General features: G+C 37.5%; 2 protein-coding genes across 3 annotated transcripts; one reads left to right on the forward strand and one right to left on the reverse strand.

Annotated features, from left to right (window-relative positions):
* Positions 1-8,651: 8,651 nt before the first annotated feature.
* LOC104222292 (probable ubiquitin-conjugating enzyme E2 18) lies at positions 8,652-14,417 on the forward strand. The gene is made up of 6 exons (XM_009773518.1): positions 8,652-8,763; positions 8,941-9,044; positions 9,298-9,400; positions 9,681-9,744; positions 13,770-13,858; positions 14,064-14,417. The coding sequence occupies exons 1-6, from the start codon at positions 8,734-8,736 to the stop codon at positions 14,157-14,159; spliced, it is 486 nt and encodes a 161-aa protein (XP_009771820.1). The 5' UTR covers positions 8,652-8,733; the 3' UTR covers positions 14,160-14,417.
* Positions 14,418-15,406: 989 nt separating this feature from the next.
* On the reverse strand, positions 15,407-22,543 carry LOC104222293 (folate transporter 1, chloroplastic). 2 transcript variants are annotated; one of them, XM_009773519.2, is made up of 11 exons: positions 22,281-22,543; positions 22,109-22,185; positions 21,037-21,113; positions 20,213-20,303; positions 19,589-19,679; positions 18,827-18,900; positions 18,513-18,626; positions 17,556-17,627; positions 17,347-17,367; positions 17,154-17,221; positions 15,407-15,847 (listed from the first exon to the last, which is right to left on the reverse strand). In XM_009773519.2, exons 1-11 carry the CDS (start codon positions 22,405-22,407, stop codon positions 15,715-15,717), a joined length of 945 nt encoding a protein of 314 aa, XP_009771821.1. In that variant the 5' UTR covers positions 22,408-22,543; the 3' UTR covers positions 15,407-15,714. The 2 variants fall into 2 exon arrangements, with proteins under 2 accessions (XP_009771821.1, XP_009771822.1); XM_009773520.2 differs by having other exon boundaries at positions 18,513-18,623; positions 22,281-22,542.
* Between the last annotated feature and the right edge of the window lie 330 nt (positions 22,544-22,873).

Consider the following 22,873-nt stretch of genomic DNA (forward strand, 5'->3'; position numbering starts at 1 on the left):
TCGTCAAGCATCAGATTTTTGTTTAAATCTAGTTGATGTAAGTGTCTCTTGTTTGTATATGGCATGATAACAGTTATGTGTATAACCATAAGTGAGAGGTAAATTGACATAATCTGTTACGTTTAAGGTATTGGAGTATCCCGAAAGATTCAAACGTGTACTTGCGGCATATGTAGTATAAATTTGTCTATTAAAATCATTTTATAAATCAGTTCTCTTTCTTAATAATAAATGGCATGTTTTAATTTAGGAATGCAATTAGCCCATTTTCTTATAAAATAATATAAAATAATGTCAACATCATTATAAAGTATAGATTTAGCATTTATAAATAATTTGCATAAGCAATAATCGGTTTGATTTTGTTCGTCTAAAACTCAATCGTCATGAGCAAATCCATAGAATAATTAGTTGTTTGGACTAAAAAATGATCGTGTACAAGAGGATTAGATCTAGGAATACTGATTTCGGTATTTTAAAAGATATACAAAATGGAGTTTGCTCCGAGTAAAATAACGGAAATTCTATGAAACAATTGGTTTTCTTACCAACTAACTTCTTCCTAGCTTTACAAATAAATCACTTGGCAAGTTTTTAAACACATCACTTAGTCCTAAGCCTAGGAAAATAATAAATAACTTGTGCATATAATTATCAAGCACCAAAAAATACATAAACGGATTACGGACATTGTATTCACGATAAAAATGGTAATTTTAGTTGCACATTATTTATTTATTTTTCATCTCATTAACGCTTCTAATTTGAATAGTTTTGGGGGATAGAATTCACACGTTTAAATCATATAACCTGTGGTCAACACCTAATAAATCTTGATTTTTTCTGGAAATCTCGAGGCATTCCATTCAGTAATTTTCCATGGCTTTCATATTTAATATAGACGGACATAATAAACATTTGTAGAAAATTTATATTGCCATTAAGAATATTTTGTGTAATTGTGGACACGTTCGCGTGACATGATTACATTTCTAAAGACAATTCGGAGTATGCGTTCGCGCAACTTTGAGCAAACTTTCTTAATAAAAAGGGGTCTTTCAGAGGATATTAAATTAATTTATTTCATATAACCCGAGATGTGTAGTTCACCATTTAATCATACAAGAGTGACGAGTGTTCGTAATTTTATTTTAAACATGCATAATTTCGGCCATAAATTCATTTTTTTTAATAATAAAAATAAAAATATGCTATCAATCTTATTGTATACACGTATGCGTGACACAATTCTTTACATTTTTATATAAATAAAAAAAACGAATATACGTACGCGTGATTCGTTTCAAGATAGGTCTATAACTATAAACAATCTAACCAAAAGCGGTAATAAAACTATGCAACAAGTTAAAAAATGTAGTTAGTAAATCAAGATAATTAAGCCAAGTATAAATTGTTAAGTGACCGTGCTAGAACCATGAAATTCGGGAATGCCTAACACCTTCTCCCGGATTAACAGAATTCCTTACTCGGATTTCTGGTTCGCAGACTGGTAAACAGAGTCATATTTTCCTCGATTCGGGATTAAAACCGGTGACTTGGGACGCCATAAAATTCCCAGGTGGCGACTCTGAAATTAATAAAGAATCCTGTTTCGATTGTCCTTTGATCGGAAAAACTCTCTTTACATATGCCCTCCTCCGGGATGTTGTGTAAATAAGAGGTGTGACATGCACCAATGATCCATAAGCCCGAATAAACAACTTCATTCGGTCCTATCCCCATGACCATTCATGAAATAGGGGATAGATATCGTCATCCCTCTGCTATCGGCTCCAGGTAAAGCTAAATTTATTTTGTTTATGACTGACTACTTTTCTAAATGGAAGCACAGACCTTCGAGAAAGTCAGAGAAAAAGAAGTTATAGACTTCATCTGGGATCACATCATATGCCGATTTAGGATACCGGCCGAAACCGTATGCGACAACGAAAAGAAATTCATCGGTAGCAAGGTAATGAGGTTTCTCGAAGAACATAAAATAAAAAGGATCTTATCGACACCGTATCATCCAAGTGGAAACGGATAGGCCAAGTCAATAAACAATACTATCATTCAGAATTTAAAGAAAATGTTGAACGACGCCAAGGGAAAATGGAGAGAAATTCTACCCGAGGTCCTTTGGGCATATCGAACAACATCGAAGTCGTACGGGAGCAACCCCGTTCTCCTTAGTATATGGCTCTGAAGCCTTGATTCCAGTCGAAGTCGGGGAACCTAGCGCCAGATTTTGACATACAACGGAAAAATTGAATCACGAGGCTATGAATACTAGCCTCGAACTATTGGATGAAAAATGAGAAGTCGCACTCGTTCGGATGGCTGCACAAAAAACAAAGAATCGAGAAATATTATAATAGAAGAATCAATCTTCGCCACTTCAGAATTGGGGACTTAGTCTTAAGGAAAGTCACCATCAACACTCGAGACCCTAATGAAGGAAAATCTGGCCCAAATTGGGAAGGACCCTATCAAATCCTCGATATCATTGGAAAGGGATCTTACAAACTTGGCACAATGGAGGGCGAACAATTGCCAAACAATTGGAATATATCACTCCTCAAACGATATTATTGCTAAGGTATGACTTTCACCCTTTCCATTTGTATTCGATACTAACTTATGGCAGGTGTTTGACCGAAGACGTCGAGAAGCTCTTCAACACGAGGACCTTAGGTTTTAAAGCACGCGTTGCACTCTTTTTTCCTTAGATTGGTTTTTATCCCAAATGGGTTTTTCCGACGAGGTTTTTAACGAGGCAACAATTATATGTGCTACATGGGGACAATTCAACAGTATCCAAGGCTTCTCTACATTCAACCTCAAATACTGGGGGGCATCACCCTCGGATGATTTATTTTCAAAGGAAAATACTTCATCTCAAAAGGGCCTCAATAGGGAAATTTTGTAATGGGCCAAATGGTCGAACGAATCGTGTCCATATAGATTAGTTGAGCCTCAATGGCAAAACATATACGCATGTATAAATTATTCAAAGAAGCATTTTTCCCTATCAAATACCTTGTGACTCAAAGAAACTTTTCTACTATACAAGTTCAATACTTATGATTTTTGTGAAAAATGGCTCAAGGGCAGAGTATAAATGTACCTCGAACAAATCAACCCCCTTACTCGGGGACTACCGTCGAAAATCAACATGTTCGAATTATTTAAAGACCTCAAAGAGGTACCCCTCGGTTTAGAGGCCAAGGCCATCATTCTCGAGGACTAACACTTTGAACAAGTTCGAAGTGTTGATGGGAAAGTAAGACCAAGAGTCACGCCCAAAGGCTACAGCCAAACTAACGCGGTTCGGAGATGTCCGAACCCCATAATAAAAATAGGCCTTCAAATTCTCCAAAAACCGGTTAAAAAAGGCTACCCTCGGCAAAATAATCAAAGGGATTCGATAAAATCAGCCCTAAAAAAATCTTAAGAGGTATCGAATTATTCAAATACAAGCTTGTGTTAAGGCACAAAAAACAAAGGGGTTTCGATCAACACTAAACCCTCAAGAAACCCAATGGATACAAAAAGTATATATATACATTCTAAGGCATAAGAAAATTTTACTAAGTCTTTGAGCCGAAAGAGGGAAAAAGTAACCATCCCTTAGAGGCCATATCGGCCCAATTCAAAGAGCGCAATGGCTAACACATTTTGAGTTCGAGAACACGTTCTCGCTCGATTCGAACCTACGAGTCCTGCTATCATGAATTCAAACAGGAGCCTACTCGACTACAGATCAAGGATCCTGTGTCGTTCAAAACAAACCTAAGGGTCTCTTCGCTTCGAATTCAGGTTTCACTCGAATCCGACTATAAAAGCAGTATTATTATTGTGGCTTCGATCAAGTCATTTGATACAAAAACCTCAAATATATTGTTAAAGCATCAAAATTTGCTAAAATTTTACAAGGCATGAAACATGTTTGAAGACAAAATTTGAGAAGGCATCCAAAAGAGAAATTTCTTTATATATATGGGCAAAAATATGTACAAGGGACCGACAAGGGTTTTACAAAAGAGAAAAGGAAAAATAAAATCCTAACTATTCCCGGGGCTGATCTCTCCCCCGGGGGGAGCTTCTCCTTTAGGCCCCTCGTCGTTATCAGACCCGCCTTAGCTGCCTTCATCATCATCGTCATCATCGAAGGAGGCAAGCATCATGGCATCGGCTTCAAGCACCTTAGCTTGAGCTATCTCTTTGGAGAGGTCAAAACCTCGAGCATGGATTTCCTCGAGGGTCTACCTCCGAGATTGGCACTTAGCCAGATCATTACTCTACCGCGCTCGATCGGCGGCCTCCCTCAGCTGAGTTTGGGCAGCCTCGACATCAGTCAGGTACATAGCTATGGACTTGTCAGCTAAGACCTTCGTCTTTTCGACCTCCGCCTTGGCCTCAGCAAGCTTGTCCTCGATCTCTTCAATCCTTTTGGCTTGGGCTGAGCTCTTCTCTTTAGAACTCTGAAGTTCTACTTCAGCTGATGACAGCCGCACCAAGGCAACCTCTTTCTCCACAGCTAGGCGGTCCATGTTCTTTTTCCACCAATTTCAGTTAGTTTTAACTTGATCGACTTCCCCCGGGAGTAGCTCGATCCTTTCAATCATTTGCTGCAACTGAGACATCAAGGTGTTAGCCTCCACTCTTGGGTCAAGCCCATATGTTCTCAAAAGGACATTTACCTGCTCGTCCAGCTCAGCCTTTTCCTTACGATCCTGGGCCAAGTCTGCTCGAAGATCCCTGAGCTCTTCATCCTTTTGACCGCAAATGAGCCTTAAATCATTCCTCTCCTCCGAGGTCTTCTGGAGCTCGACCTCGCATTGGTTCAGGTCGGCCCGAGACTTGGTAAAAACCTATATGAGAAGAAAGATATAAGTTAGGCTAAAGGGAGAAGAAGGAAAGGAAAATCGAAACAACGGGGATTGGCATTTACTCAAGATAAAAGGCGTTGAGCCTCTTCAAAGAGGGAAGACGCATCATTGAGATCAGCGGCATCATCGACACCGGTGAAACAATCCCGAAAGGGATCCTATTCACTGGGGACTCCGCCTATGTCAGGGGTCTGTAGAGCCCGAGCATCCCTTATAGCCTCCTCGGAAAAAGCTGGTAGAGAAGGAGAGTGACCTACTGTCACAACCCTAAGCGAATCGCTCGGGGCGCTCTATTCAGCCCTGGTGGTCTCAGAACTGGCCCCCTCTGATATATTCGTTGATGGTCGAGGGATAACCTCAACCTCAGGCGATTCAGGGGCTTTGCCCAAATCTTTCTTCGAGGACTCCTCATCACGAGGCCGGGTCTCGACAATCACCTTCGGCTTGGAAGATTTAGCGGCCTCGACCAACTTCCTCGCTCGAACCAACAGTGCCGAGTGATCGCCCTCATCTTCCTCTTCTTCTTCCCCTAACTGGCAGACCGACTCTATAGTCAGAGGGATGACATTTCTTCTGCATCTTCGAGTTGGAGCCTTTTTAGGTTGGGGGTCCTCGGATTCCGAGACCCTCTTCCTCTTGTTGTCTTTCCCCGACTTCGGAATCGGGACTCGACCTCTTCCCTAGGCAGGCCCGGCCTCATGTCAGCAACTTCTCTGAGGCCTGCATAAAAGGGAGTCAAGTATAAATAAAAAGAAAGACAAAAGGCATTGAAAGCATACAAGATAATCTTACCATGATTCTTGGCTTCCCATCTACACCTTGCCAAGTCACGTCAGCAGCGCTCGACATGGGAGGAAGTAGAGGCCAACTTGCGAACCCAATCTTCGAGGTTGAGGACCGCGTGAGGCATCCAGGAAACTGCTGCATAACAGATGAAAGCATTACATAAAGCAAAAAATAGAGTACGAAGACTAATGGGTAATACATTACTTACGATCGGGGTTCTACTTCTCGGGGAATGGCAGTTTCTCCTCTGGGATGAGGTCGCAGGTCCTTACCCGCATGAACCGGCTCATCCAACCCCGATGGTTGTCCTCATCAAGGCTCGCGAATAAGGCCTTCGTCGCTCGACGTTGGAGCTTGATCAACCCTCGAAAGAGCCGAGGTCGATATAATTGTATGAGGTGGCTGAGAGTGAACTCCAGCCCCTCGGCCTTGCTGGCAAAAAAGTGGAGCATGATCACTATACGCCAGAATGAGGGGTGAACCTGGCCAAGGGTGACCTGGTACATCTTGCAAAAGTCGATTATGACTGGGTTGAGAGGACCCAATGTGAAGGGGTAAGTGTAGACACTTAGAAACCCCTCACATAGGTGGTAATGCTTTCTTCAGGAGCGGGGATTTGTACCACAACATCTGACCCAGTTACAGTCTCTCTTCACAGCCTCGAGATGGCCCGCCATTATCGAGCAGATGTATCTCGACACGTATTCACATCGGCCAGGGATTGATAGTAGGTTCTCGATTTTGAAGTCAGATTTTAAGACACAAGAGCCGGGAACATACTAGTGAAGGAGCGGTTCTACCGACGTTTTGTCACCGGCCGGCCAGGAAGAAGAAGAAGAAGCTTTCTCTTTTTGTGGGATGGTATTGGAGGTTTTCGCCATTGATTCAGGTAGAAGGAAGCGGAAAGAGGTAAACTTAGGTATTTTTGGTACTAACTAAGTTGACTCAATGGGTGGTGAAAGAGAAGAGATGGAGAGAGAGTAAGAAACTTAAAAAACTTGGTAGAGGTGAAAGTAAAATTTTAATTCAACCAAAGAGCCTATATTTATAGGTTCACGGCGACGGTTCGGTGGTGCTAGTGGCCAACCATCCACTGGCAATCATTAATGGTTTGGGGAACTGTACCGACTGGACGTTTCGGTCACCTCGATCCTTACATCACGGGGATGACATCATTATCATGGTCTCCAGAAAATCGAGGCTCAAGTCGTTTCTTATCGTTTTACTCTAAGAAACGAGGGGACTATCTTTATACGGTAGAAATCGGGGCTACCCGATTTCATTCTTTGATCGAAATAGGAATGTCATGTCAAAGAGCTAGGACGTCAAGTCCGGACCGAGGTAGACATCGATTGCGACTAGAAAGAGGCAGACTTCGAGTGACATCGGCATAGCTTGATAACGGAAAAGGCGAGAATCCACGATTGGTCGAGGATCGTGGCGCGAATCTCGGAACGGATCAATCTACAACGGTTAATTAGATGTTAATATGATTTTTTACTATAATTAGAAGTGTACCTTATTTAGGACTCCTCTATTATATAAAGAGGGATCCCATTCATTTGTAATGATGATTATTCATTAACAAGAATATATATACTCATTACTTTCCCGCTATTTCACTTATTGTTCATCAGAGTTGCTTTATCATTTACTATCCCACCTCGAGACTACCCAAGTCGAGGTCGAGACCTGGTTAGCACACTGGTTTGATTTATTTTATTTTCTAATTTATTCATTTATTTTCTTGCTTATTAATTAGCATTGGACGAAATCACATATCCTTAAAACCACAATATAAGTTTAATTGTTATCCGAATTTGAGGGTAAACATCACTAATAAAAAGTAGTAACACAATTGCCTTTCATTTACATTTTTAAATGTAATTCAAACATAAAAATTTCAGAATTTTCTTTGGAAAATCTAGAAAACTTAGTTTTGCAAAAGACTTCATGCTTAAATCTACATATGTATTTGTCTTAGGTTGTTAAAGCCGATACATCGACTCTTATTCTTCCTATTTAAACACCTTTAGTCGATTAAAACACAAGTTGTAGGTAGGACAAGTACAGGTGTCCAATCGACAAGTATATAATCTTTTGCTAGATGTAGTAGGACCAGACTGTAGTTGGACAGAACATGTTCAGTTCTACTTTAGTTACTCCATTTCATTAAATAGTCAACTTATACTTTTTAAGTCAACAAAATGAAAAATGAACTTATCTTCAAATATATATGCTCATTTAATCTATGAATGACAGATTCTCCCAACATGTCTTGATATCATTTCGATTGATATTCTTTTTCTTTCTATCTTAAACTTTATACTTTATAGCTGTATATTATTTCCAATAAATAATAAGAAATTAGGAAAAAGGGGGATATGTTTTTCTTCCCCCCCCCAAAAAAACACACACACACACACAAGAGACAGAGCAATACAATGTACTTAGACAGGTCTGCCACTCTTTACACCCAAAGAGCTTCATAGTTTTTAATTTCCAGTCTCATTTCTAATTTTAATTTCTTAATTATGTTAAGATAAGAATTTACCTATTTTACATTAGAAAATAATATAGACTATTATCTCACAAATAAGAAAAATAGAAAAGCAATTAAAGAAAGATTATTTAACTTGATAATAATATTATATAAATTGAAATAGTAAGAGAGCAATAAAAAAGTAAAGTAGATGAAGAATTTTTCTTATAATTGTACATCGACTATGTAAATTTCTTATACTGTTAATAAATTAACATGCGATAACAAATTAATTACTATGTTTTTTGTCAGATTACTATTTATCAAGAAAATTAATTGAAATTGCCTAAGTCACCTGATTTATTAAATATTTAGTGGAAACTAATCTGGAAAAAAAACAAATGATAGAGAAAAACAAAAGGGAAGGGGCCGGGGGGGGGGGGAGGGGGGTGTTTTGGGTGTTTTCTGGGGAGGGGGGTGAATACATGAATTATCAATCAAGCCAATTCCTATTCTTCTGTGTTTGTAGTTTGTTTCATCGACATCGTCGTCGACCCAACGCTGCTGCAAGCTATGACCAGCTCCTCCGCCTCCGCTCGCAAGGTTGTTCCTTCTTCTTCTTCTAATTTGCCGTCTCTCTCTGCCTTAATTTGTATGATCTTTCTTTCCTCTTATTACTCCCTTTATTTTCCTCCCCCTCTATGTTTTAACTTGTGTTTGACCCTTTGTTTTTGGTAATTCCGTTGTGGGTTTTGCTGTTTTGATTGAATTATTGATCAGACATTAAGCAAGATAGCATGCAATCGACTCCAGAAAGAGTTGGTGGAGTGGCAGGTCAATCCCCCTTCTGGTTTCAAACATAAGGTCACTGATAATCTACAAAGGTCTCACCTTTTTCTCTATTTTTGTTAGTCTTTTATGTTTATTCAGTCAATTTATTGGTTATCCTTTTTAGCCCACTGCAATTTATGATCTGTGGTACAGTAATTCATTAGAGATTCTTTTTTGTTAATCTTTATAAACAATAATTTAAAAAAAAGAATCTTTTTTTGGTTAAGTTTTGATTTCTTAGAAGGTAGCGGTTATTTGATGACAATAGCTTTTGAGTTTTGATTGATGTGGTTCTTTGGTGAGAAGGTGGATAATTGAAGTGAATGGTGCTCCTGGAACGCTGTATGCTAATGAAACCTATCAGCTTCAAGTTGATTTCCCTGAACATTATCCTATGGAAGCTCCCCAGGTGGTTACTCTTTTACCCTTTTCTTGATATGGTAAAACTAACCCCCACCCGAAATCATCCCTACCCCGACCAAACAGTGTTTTTTCACTTTACTCTCTTGGTGACTTGAACGACCAACCTCATAGCTGGAGATGTAGGGCCATCTCTACTTTATCACTCCTCTGTCTACATATTGGTTGGCATTATTCTCTTATGGGGGTCTAAAGATGGTTGTTTCTTTTGAAGATTGCGATTGAAACTCATATCTTACTTATTTTGGCTGATTACCATATTGATGCAGGTGATTTTTGTGCCACCAGCTCCGTTACACCCTCATATCTATAGCAACGGGCACATCTGTTTAGGTAGTTATATATGTAACCACATATCTTCTATTTCTTACAACTACAAGAAGTTCAATAATTTGGTCGCTATTTGTTGTTCAAACGCTTGAATTTCCATGCATGGGCATGTGGTAAATGATTTCCTGGTGCATACTTATTTCACTGCTAAAGATTAGATGCCTAGTATATTGGTGCTTGAAGTGCTTTTAAACAGCTTTATCTTAGAATTGTTGTGAATGATCGCGATTGTTGCCCAATGTCAATGATATTATTGAATGGTTCTCGGTGTCTTTTTCTCTTTATTGACTGTTTTTCTTTCAAGTCCAGTTCTATTTGCTCATCTGTGCTCTCTAAGGGAGCAATAGTCAAGGATATGTTAAATAATTGAAAAAAGAAGTCTTTTTCATATGTAAAACACTCTTCGCTAGGGGTGTTCATTATGCGGTTTTAACTTTTGTGCAAAAGTTACAACAGTCTAACAAGAAGTTATTAAGATTTGGTCAAAAAACCACTTTCTAGGTCATGGGGAGAGCACTTCCATTCCTTTGAACATATACAATTTGGTATCTAAATAGGGTGAGCTTATTATTCTGAAATTGCATAAGCAAAGAGAAAGAGATTCGTCTTTCTTACGTATAAGTATGCTTTTTCTTTGGATTGAGCGTGTAACTGCTTTTGAACGAGCTGCTCTTTCTGGAAGGAAATCTTTTTTCTTTTCCCTCTTTAATTTAATCTGAGGACGTGCGATTGTTCAAGCACTAAAAGTGCGTTTGACAAGATATCCTTCTTTTAGAGCAATATCACTACCAAAGACGACAACCTATACATTCTTATTTTCAGAGTTGTTTATGAGAATTTAACTTTTAGGTTCGTTTTCGATTTTCTGGAAGAAAATAAAAACCACTGTAAAGCGAAAAATCAAAATTGTTGAGATACAGTATGAATATATCTAGGATTACTTTATGAAGGTGTAATCTGGCTGCCAACAAGATTCTGGTCATTGTCCTTGCGGCTTGAATGACCATCAAGAGGTTGTCTAAGCTTCAGGTGGCTTCATTTTATTAAGTATCATGGGTTTGTAAAGTTGACAAGATCCCTTCTTTAAAGATGTATCACTACCAAAGATAACAATCATTACATTCTTATTTTCGAAACATTTATGAAACTGAGGTTCTCTGGTTTGGTTATCAGTTTTAAAAACTAAAAACAAAATTTTGAGACATCATGTGGAAATTTACTAAGATCACTTGAAAAAGGTGAGACTTAGCTGCTTAAATAATTCTGGTTACATGAAGCTTTAATCATCAATTAAATGTTGTTTAAAGCTTGAAGTTGCTTTCATTTGTTAAGTATACTGGCTCTCAGATGAGATTAGGAGGTCTCTGTGCTTTAAATTAAAAGGTTGAGTAACTAATCAGAACCTTTTTCTCTTTCTTGTTGGGTACACAACATTTGGAAATTGACAAATTGATCCTTAATTTTACCGTCCCATAATATTACAAGCCCGATAGAGACAACCACATTGATATCTGAATAAGCATCTCATATTCATATAGCTTATAATGGATAGAGCCTAGAAGCATTAAACTGCTCCTAGTCAACAACCTACTTGTGGAATTGGAGGTTGATGTGAATGATCACTACAGATAGGGTGTGCAAGGGAAAATTAAGACGGTGGCAGATAAGAAGCCCAAAATAAAGGAAATTAGAAGCCGATAAAAGGCCCAAACCAGAAAGAGAAAAACCAAGCAAAACTGGACGATGATGGATTTGCCTATCCACAGACTAAAACACTAGGTTATTTCTTCCTATCTGTCTAAGCCTTGGTGGACAGAATTAGGTTGGAGGTAGCAGGTCCGGTGAAATTAGTCGAGGTGCGCAAGTTGGCCTGGACACCACTGTTATAAAAAGGAAAAAACCCAAAACATAATAAAACCGACCGCATATAAACCCTACTCTAGCACGAGTAGAATAAGCACTGCATCTGCATTTTGTCCGTTTTTGGATCCATTCTACCCTTGCACGAGTAGAATAAGCATTGCATCTGCATTTTGTCCGTTTTTGGGTCCATGCTACTGTCTTGTTTCAACATAAGTACAACACAAAAGCCATACGCATTACTTTCTATTCTGAATTAGATTTGACTTTTCCTTTGTCTCCTGATAAATAAAAGCATAGTAGCACCATTCTACAGAAGCGATCCCATAATCTGCCAAAAGTAAGTGGTTTTTCGAAATTTATATGCCCTTCAGTTTCTACTTTTGCATGGCACAATTGTGGTAAATCTTTTTCATACTTGCCTAATTGCCGAAGAGCCGTGTGAACTTAAAGTTGGTCTATTCATCACTGTTTTTGGCTCTTTGTGTAATGGTATATTACCCATCATTCATTCTCGTTTGGAACCAAGTTACGTACTCTGTACTTACTAGCATATCATGATTTCCATCAATTCTCTTCCTTCCTCCTAGATGGAGTTGCATGTTAGGCGAATGAGCTGTTTATAGCTTCGGTAATTATCAGAAATATAGCTAGCTAATTAGCATTTTTGAATCGGGATGTGAGCAGTTAGGTCGTTGGACAAATTAAGAGGTGTCAGCACTTTGTTAAAGTTCGGCATGATAGATTGAATTAGTGTAGCAATGAATGGCCAGGTTTGCCAGCTATGTTATAATGATTAAACAATGATTTTGATAAGTTTGAGTAACTGAAAGATGACTGGTTGACACTGAAAATGACATACTGTTTCTGGACTGATGGAGATGAATGATTTGTTATTTACTATATTTTGTTATCTTTTCTGGTAAAATATTTTGGCCATCAACGTGTTGCTTGAAATAGTGATTTCAGTATCTTACGGTGCCGTATCAGTTTTTGAAGTATTTTATGAGAATCTTCCAAAATAGTTAGATTATTTTTTACCATAATGACATCATTACAATGTGTTGTAAAAGTCGTATGTGCGCAACAGAGGTGATGCTATTCTTATCTCAACTAAATAGCACTAAATGCTAATCTTTTTGGAGGGGTTGGAACATTAATGCACAAATATGGCTTACATAGTATATAAAACCTGGCATTGGAGGTTTAACCTTCATAACCTATACTATGTCGGCATCGGCACGAGTACCAGATTTGCTAGCATCCGCTATCAATCTCTTGCTGGTATCCCGTGTTCTGTAAGACGAGTGAAAAGTGCTCATATCCGTGCCCAGTTTGTTTGACTTGGGTGCATCTGCAGAAACCAAGAGTCCGCCTATCTCATTAATGGCAATCTGCTCGCAGATTCTTTGTGAAGTTCAATTAATCCAAAATTAGTTCCAACTAGGACCAGAAAGAATTGGTCATTTGGTGAATGTTTCATTTTGTTGGAACTGAATCATCATGAGAATAACTTATATTTCATCTGTTCTTTCTAAATTTGAACTTCCTTGTGCATTTGTTAACTAAATTTATTGGTTAAGGCCGAAGTTTCTTTCCTGAAACTAAATTTTGTACCAAATAAACTTCAATATCTATTAGAGGAACCATTCACCTTTAAGTTAAATCTATTTGTGTAACAAATAAGAGTGAATCTGAATTCTTTTGTGTACATAGCCTGTGAGCTCGTTGTCTTATCTGTATGACTATGACCCTATTCAAACTGAAAGGTTCTTCGAATGCGCTTGTCAGTGTTCACAGAAATCATATTCTTCAGTTTTTTTTTATATATATATTTTATTACTAGTTTCTTCCTCTAATGTGGGTTTGCAGAAATCACATTCACATAACATCTTAAGTGACCTTTGGACTCGTAAGGCGTAGAGGTGGAAAACTTTGGAATACCATCTTTAGTTTTTCTCTCTAGTTTCTCCTGTTATGTTGTTAAATAGCAGTCTCTTATTTTTCTGCGGGTGAAAACTTAAAGTCCGATGGGCAGTTCACTAATTGGTGTGCTAGCGGCCTAGCGCTAAGCTTCCATCCCCTGAAAGATTCTTCTACACCTGATAGAAATTGGAGATGCATCAGTAAAACCATCAGTTGACAGCAGCTTCTTCATGTCTTTGCAGATATTCTGTATGATTCATGGTCTCCTGCCATGACAGTCAGTTCTATATGCATCAGCATTCTCTCCATGCTGTCAAGTTCAACTGTGAAGGTGCGTTTCCGGTGTTTCTTTATAATATTAATTTGAGTTGCTATTATGAGATTGCGCCGTGCTAATAAGGCCTGCTGTTTTAAATATGTATGGATCTATATCTTTCTTGTCCTCTGAGAAAATATGTAATCTACCACGTTGTTCCGACGGGCTTTTCGTGCTTTATCTTAGTTTTAATTCTTATCGGTTCCCATCACTTGTGCAGCAACGCCCTGAAGATAATGACCGCTACGTGAAGAACTGTAGAAATGGCAGATCCCCCAAGGAAACCAGGTGGTGGTTCCATGATGATAAGGTGTGATGGGTGTCTATCTGACCCTTGAGGCAACATTGCTGCATTTGCTTACATAAAATCAAATGCTAATGTCAAACACTTCCAAATATCCATGGCCAGTGTCAGCACAAAACTTATGTGCAGGAAATTGGCCTTTACCGTCCAGTATTTGTAAATGAGACTGATTTTCCTTTTGAGCTACTTGTGCAAGATTATGTACTCTTATCAAATACACTACAGCCTAATTGATACCTCATGAAGAATTTTCTTCTGGCGTTTAAACAAGTTTGCACTTTTTCTTTGTTTGGCTGGTGCCCTTTTTTTCCTTGTTAGCTTGCTGAGTAATATCTGGTAAATAATACTAGGAAGGTTTCTAGTTTTTTGGACCCTCCACTCTTTCTCATAGGTAGTTTGTAATAAGACATGCACCCAACGGTATGGCCTATTACTGCAAGCGAGTAAATATCATGGGAGATTAGGGTTCAAATCTCAATAGAGACAAAAAAATATTAGGTGATTTCTTCTCAGTCCGGTACATGTGTTAGTGGGAGGTAGCGAGTACAAATGATATAATTGAGGTGAGCATAAACTAGATCAGATGATAGTTGAGGTGAGCATAAGCAGATATAAATAGTTGGCAAAAGAAGAAAAAAGGACAGCTAGGTTTACTCCTATATTGTGCTACCCTAATATGCGATCATGCGATGAGTTATTGCCACAGAAACTCATCTGAAATCTGAATGATTTGATCTACTTATTAATATACACATCTCTAAGCAAATTAGTAGTATATGATTAGGTTGATGTCACTAAGTTCTTTTGCCGCATGTTTCATGATAGGACGTATCTCACTCACATCCATCAGGTACTTGTCTTAGCCAATGTAGTCACATATCTAAAATCTCCCAAGACTATCAATAGAAGGCTATCTTATACTATCGATCAAGCTTTTCCAACTGGCACTAAACCAATTAGAAAATTTTAATCAGAATACACGAAAATCAAAATTAGAGAACTGGCAAGCGTAGATTTGAAATTGGACTGAAATTACTCCCGTTATACTCAGAATTGGATTTCCCTTACTGTTCCTTCCTCAACACCTTTTCTTTTTTCAAGTAGTTGGCAACATGTACAATGCAACTAGCTCTCTTCCTCGTTAATTACAAGGGATCAATATTGCTGAAATAGCAAATAAAAAAAACAAGAACAAAAATCAAGCGACAGAGCATAGGTTCCATCTAGTATTATTCTTGCTACAGAAGCAGTCTCGTGGGTACTTGAACAAAGACTCAAAAGATTATTTCTTTTATGATAAATTACAAAGATTCAAAATATGATACAAGTGACCCAACCCGTAGTGCCATCATGAATCTTTTTGTACCCGTCAAATCTTTGAGTATATTTTCCAAAATTGTTTCATTAGTGTTTGCCTATCTACTCCCTCGGGGTAGGGGTAAGGTCTGCGTACACACTACCCTCCTCAGACCTCACTTGTGGGATTTTACTGGGTTGTTGTTGTTGTTTCACTAGTATAGAATCCTAATGCTACAACAAGAACCGGAGGTAAAAGAATGTAAAAAAACTAATACTCTCTCCTAGACAATTTTAGCAGGTTTAGGACGTTCTCATAGACAATGAACGTAATGGAAGCTGCAGGGACATTTTTCAGCATGTTCGCTGTGATACCTCTGTAGAAGCCTTGTATGCCCTCAAACCTGTAAGATAAAATAAATTCAATATCTGGTAACAACTAGAACTCCATTGATACATGATATGACAGAAACTTTAGTAGTTTCTCTAGTATTATAAGTCGTGAAGATCTTCATAAGAATTCAGGATAAACTCTTCAAAACCCCTAGCATGAAACTGCAATTGCATTACTAGATTTTTGAGAAAAAGTAGTTTATAATTTACACTATTAAGTGCAATAGCATTTTACACAAGTGGGTGCTAACTTGGTGACGTGGATTAAGACATAAGGGTAATTAACAAATCAGGTCTATTCATTTTATTTTTATAGAGAATATGGTATACAACTTTTATTTGAAATGGTAAGTATTATTGATGTCAGAAGCCAACACTAAGAAAGTGTTGTAATTACATCCGAAAAGATAGCAAAAGGAGCTTTGAAGAAGGAGAAAAACACTGACTATCTACGCATAAGATTTAATGAACTATAACAGGGTTTCACTATCATCTACCATTCCAATTTACACCAAGAAGATTCAATAAGGGATACATATTTTTGAGAGGAACCATACCTCCTTCAAAGGTTGAACTTCTCTAATGTGGCATAAATTTATTTTGTTTCTTTTAAGAAGTAAACCTCCTTAAATCATGACAAAATTTTCAGATTTCTTTCTTGAAGTTGAGTTTGTGTTTTATCTTTCAAGGTCCGAATTTTTCTTTCTGCAGTTACATCAAGAACTCACACAATTTCCAACAATCAAATGTATAATTCTTTTTTTTTTTTTTTTTTTGTGTGTTGGTTATAAGAGACCATCAAATGTATAATTTACAAATTCTTCAATAACTAAATGATGAAAGTTCACTCATATTCATATAATTTGTTTACCTGTTTCCACAATACGAAAGAAAAGAACTAGAGGGGAAAAATTAAGGAGTACTTTTGCCAATAAAGGGGGTTCTACTTTCTTCTATTATTTTACTATGTAGACGATCTTTATTGCATGTTATTAGATGACGGGAAGACATAGGATGGAGAAAATAAGGATTGAGAGAGGACTTCGAAAACTTGAAACATGTAATTTGTATCTTTTTACTAAACTTACCGGTCTTAAAAAAGAATTACAGTGTCAGTGTAGAAAAATAAATAAAAAGGAATGATAATTTCTTTGGCTTTTGTTTATTCTCAGTTTGATTCCCTGATACTGAAAGCCACAATTAAGAGCATTTGATGAACAGATATTTAAATTCTGAACACAGTTCAATATAAAGCAACTCTATGTTTGATGCCAATCAAGTGCATCAGCAGTAAATAAGGCTGAAATTTATCCTGACCTTGCAGTTTCCTTCACAACATGCCAGCTATCCATGTATCTCGGAACTCCAGTTGTACTTGGTCGTTGCTGTTCAAAGAGAAGATAGACCTTTTAACTACTCTACAGAAAATCAAAATCAAGAGCCAGTAGATGCTCGTCTCCCCAGGAAGAGTTGCATTAAGTGTCACAATAGTAATATGAAAAGCAGTTACCTGCAATCGAGATCGTACAACCTGCAAAAGTTCCATTTAAACACATAATAATTAGATAAAGAGAAAAGCAAGGGGCACAGGGTAAAAGATTGTTGGAACAAATAGGCACCTTTAGGTGGGTGCTCCATAATGCTCTCAAAACCTTCTGTTCCCAAACCCATATCGCCAACAACAGAGATAAGAACAAACTTATCACACCCCTAACATACCTGAAATGGATATGTTGTGAGAATTGCTGCCAGCTTGGAAGAAGCTCCTAGTGTTGCATAGTCAACTGAATCCTGCGAAAGAAATTGACGAGCAAATACTAAGGGGTAAGTCTACAGTATTACTTCATGACAATCAAGAGAAGTTAGCAATCCTATTTTATTCCTTATGTTCCGACGAGGAAAACTAATCATAACAGTGATCACAATATCACTGGCATCTGATCGTGTCCTTGAGTAATGATCAACCTCCAGATATGGTGCAACCAATTTTTCTCCATTTACTTTGAGCTTAATGAAGTCTCCTTGCTTTTCAGACAAAACATACAGTATATCACCACTTAGGAGCAGATGGGTTTCTACAAATTGATCAACGAGTGGCAGTTCACTGGCTTAAAATAAACCATCTCTCACCACATAAATAATAACAAGAACCACAAAGTCAGTTTAGAAAATAACTGAATCATTCTTCATTCTGATCTGCTTATCACAGAAAAATTACTTTCTTCTAGTAGTTGGGGTAAGATCTGCGTCCACACCACCCTCCCCAGACCTCACTTGTGGATTACATTGGGTATGTTGTTGTATATTTATCTTTTTAATGGGGGAGGGGAAGGGGTTGGTCAGGCTAGTGTCACTCTGATGCAGTCATTTAGAGACTGAAAAAAAAAATCTAATGTGCCTTTGGATAATCCGAAGACATGAAACAGAAATGATACCTTAGTCACTCAATGAGAAATGTTTGAAAGTTTTTGCGCGAACAGGATTTCCTAGAACACCAACTTAATGTTTGTGCACAAGTACCACGACCAAATAATGAGGATAGAAAATCGCACTACTAAGAGTTCGACAGTGTTTAGATACAGGGATCAGGTTTGCTGGTCATCCAAAAGATAAAAAGAACTATTCAGTTGTAAATTACATCCAAAGAAATCAATAGCATAGCTTTTAGAGCCTCACCAACAAGTCAGCAGCTGAGGCAAGAGTGTTTTCATTTTCCTGAGCTTTCGAGCTAACAAGAACTTTACGAAATTCTTCATATGCTGTGAACTGAATAGCGCCATGGGTAACCTGCTGAAGCAACAGCAAACCAGCATGTTTCATGAATGAAAGTTTACATTTCAACATTAAATTGGTTATATCATGTTTGGATAATCTATCTAAAAAGTTAAAAGAAGCTATGAGGTATAATTTTGAAAATTTACGTCAAGATAAGAACACATTTTACAGAACGGCAGAGAGACTGCAAGAATAAAAGAAAATGTAATTCTAACCAGAAATAGGCCTGGCATAAGCCCCTTATAAAGTGCCCTCCATCCTTCTTCTTTCATTATGGTTCTTACAGCATCTGAATCAATCCATAAACAACAACGTTCATATGAAGTTAATAAGTAGGATAGTAGATACAAAAGAGGCCAGTTGGCTTACTGAATGTGCATGCAGATACAAAAGAGAGCAGAGGCTTTATAAAAGAATGTTGCTAGTCACGAGAAATCTTTAAATTTTAGAATTCAATCAGTAGAAAGCACTTCTTCATTTTTCCAGGTCAATGACTAGAAATTACATAATCAACATTTAAAACCCTTGAAGGAGATATTGACACAAGATGCAACTACCGTACTGAGATAAAGGAGCTTTATCAAAAAAAAAATTCTTTTTTTATAAAGAGGAGTTTTGTCAATTTTAACTATTGGAAACAAATTACCAGAAAAGAAATGAAACTATCTAAAAAAACTAAGAATTGTACACAGTGATCAAGAATAAGTTTCCATAGGTAAGTCCATTCTTGACATACAAGAATCTTGCTATTGTGGACAGCAAAAAGCTATCATACAGAATTCCAGATACATGTAAATTTTGTGGCTGATGTCTGATAAAAAAAAATTAAAAAAAGGATGCGAAACTATAGAACTGCAAAATTCAGAAATAGAGGAAGCAACTCTTATATTAAATTAAGATGGAAAGAAGTTGTCCTAGAGTGCTCAAAGTTAGATAAATACACGATGGTGACAAGTTAATACAAGAGTGAAGCAGACCATGAAACCCGGTGTATGGACGAATCTGATTAGGAGTCTGAAGTTGCAATCTTGTTTTCACAAGCCAAAGAGGGTTGGTGCACAAACTGACCTGAATTCCAACAAATACACTTTTTAATATATGACATAGTCTGCATATTTGGGGGGGGGGGGATGTTTAAAGTTACATAAATAAGCATGCCACAAATTTTGTCCACCTAAAGATTTTCATGTCAGTGGTAAACCTAATAAGTCATCAATCATCAAATTTGTTCGTCAATAAGATTCTCCAGCTCCATTATTTAACTAACACCTAAGCACAGACATTTGTGGTTTGCCAACAATTGATGGGAATCACCTCTCTTTTTTTTTCGAGTCCAAAATATAGGTTTATTACTCAACCATGCCTTTATTTGAGAAAAAGAATTTACATTGGTAACACTTCTAACAACAGTAAAGTAAGGGATTCATTACCAGCCAGACAACTACAATTGCACTCCTACAAGGACAACTACAGCAAATAAAGAATCACATCCTCCAACTATCTATATTTGACACTCCTGTCAAAAACTGACTAATTAAATGTTGAACATCTAAACACATGAACTACACATTCATTAAAGCATCAGAAATCTGACTACTGACCAGAGCTCCTGCTTCTGCAGCTGAAGCAAGATGAAGGCCGGGACTCAGCTCCTCCCTGCTTCTCAGATACCTTTGCTTAGCCTTGCTATAGCTATGAGAGGGAAATTTCAGATGTATGAGTTTGAGAAAGATGTCTCTCAAGCCTAGACATGTAAGAAGAATCAAAGAGAAAGCAGTATCATTTTGTACCATCTTGGTACCTTATAAATAAACTTTTACCTTATAAAAAAGAAAGAATCAAAGAGAAAGCAACTTTCTTTTAATAAATGGATTGTGTACACGAAAGAATACTTGCAGCTTGTCAATCATTAGTTGACTATACAAGATTCAAGTGAAACAATCAATGTACTGATACTGAAAGACCTAATGGGATCTTCCAATGTATATTTCGATGTGCAATAGAATTCATAGGTATAGTAAGAAGCTCTATCAAATAGATCTGTTCTTTTGCTATATTTTGATTTCTTGTCTCTTTTTGATGGCTTTACAAAGGGAACCCAAATAAATATAATAACATAGACCAAAAGTAAAAAGGGAAAATCCCTTGATCAGGTCTTGAATGAGACTAAATAGTGTTCCATGTACTGATGGATACAACTTGCGTGGAGCAAAGACTTCACAAGGGAAAAACGGATAGACTGACGGAGAGCAGCCTTCTTGCGGATTGGAACAGAGCTAAAACATGCAAAAATTTATATTATCACATAATTGATTCCAAAGATGCTTTTGGGATCTGGGAAATGAAGTTCAGTCTTTAACGTTCTCCAATGAAATACTGTAAAATAGTATATTATCAAGGACATCAACAGAAGATCTTTACTTACAAGAAGAAATATAAACCCCATGAAATAGTTGACCCAAGAACAGCAGGGTAAAAGCCAGCATAAAGTCCTCTAAGACCCTGGAGCACAGACAATATGATAACTTAATGAAATCATCTTGGCGGAAACACGAGCACTTATATGGGTAATAAGGTAAAGATTCGGCAGTCTGCAGCACAAAACTCAAAAGTGGGAAGCAAGGAAAGGATCATATATAAAAGCATACGTCAGCAGGATGTTTGATTGTGATTGACAAAGTGTGATGGAGTTTCTCCCTTTGATTATGTCATGAGGCTGAATGAATCAACTCTAAGTAACAAGAACGCATTCAGTCAAGTCAAGATTTGCATACTGACATCTCACTTCCCTCTTGACATTCAAGTAAAGAGCTTAACCATCTTTACAGAAAACCTGTCTTTCTAGTTGGAGTAGCAATGTACAAACTCTATTAGGAGACACTTCCTCTTGGTTCCAAGAAGATTATTGAGAGATAAAATGGATATTGCTACCGTGGATTGGATATCATAATGTGGAGAATTCAGGAAAGCAAACATAAAACTCCATAGGTATAAATCAGTAGTGCTAGGGTCCACACAAACATGACCTCATTTCGCCATAGAAGGATACTTGCTGAAACCATGCCATTTAGATACACCTAGGTCAGGGCATTCACTCAAAAGAAGAAGAATTAACCCAAATGCCGTCCACTTAATCTCTTAAACTAAAAATAGCCATCAAATGTATAATTTACATATAAATTCATGTATAACTGTGTATAATCAATATATAATCTATGTATACGGCTAGAAAAAATACACATTCAATCTAGCCGGCTATTTGTGTAACAATCCCAACATTAAACCATGTAATTATTTTCCCAATGCTGATATTACCTATTTGAGAAGCTCAAAATTCATGAAACATGCATCCTTGACATACTACTATAGGATTCGTCTTTCATGAAAAACTACCAACTTGATGAATTGAAAAGCAGTTTCTTTTGGAATAGTAGCAATACATATATAGCTAAGCTTCAATATATGCAGGGAAATTATAAAATACAGAAAATACAAACCTCACTTCGAGCAATGGTAAATAAAGCGTGAGGAGTGTTCCTATAAGCCGGGACGTTCGAGATTCTTCCATCGTAAACTATGATTTTAACATTTACGTCAAAATCAAGGTCGGAATTACAACACGAGATCAGACATTTTGCTACATAGCTTAAAAAGCATAGAGACAGTTACCTTGGAACCTGGTACGAACAACGTCAAGGGGATGAGAGAAAGTGACGGTGGCGAGGCCAGCCACGGCGCCGGCGGTGGCGTTTTCCCATTGCCAGTCTGCCGACGCCAAACCTGCCATCTTTTTCATGGCTTTGTCTAGCGTTGGCTTCCCCTCTCCCCCAACGCTCTTTTTCTTTTCGCCTTTTACTTTTTGCAGCTGGCAAAAATTAAATGGAACTTCCTATGCAAACTAAGCGGCGTCGTATTAAGCTCCGGTGACGCCTGACGTGTCCGCAGCTTGCGCCTGCTTAGTAGTTGTGGAAATTTAAAAGCCAAAACATGTTTTACAACTACCAACATTTTTTTAAAGTGTAACTTAGATTAAACCCTTAGGTATCATTTAATTTAGAAATAAGTATGGATTGTAGCACAGAGATCAGTAATGCAGGAACTGTAATGCAAACTTTATGTACAAGCATTGTAATATACTCTCTCCGGTTCAATGTAATTAATTTGGCTATTTTCACACATATTAAGAAATCCATCTGTGGGCATATAAATTTTATCGGAATAAAATCCGTAAAATAATATGGACTATATTTTAATATATTAAT

Source organism: Nicotiana sylvestris, chromosome 2 (genome assembly GCF_000393655.2).
Source record: "Nicotiana sylvestris chromosome 2, ASM39365v2, whole genome shotgun sequence".
NCBI classification, from domain to species: Eukaryota; Viridiplantae; Streptophyta; class Magnoliopsida; order Solanales; family Solanaceae; genus Nicotiana; species Nicotiana sylvestris.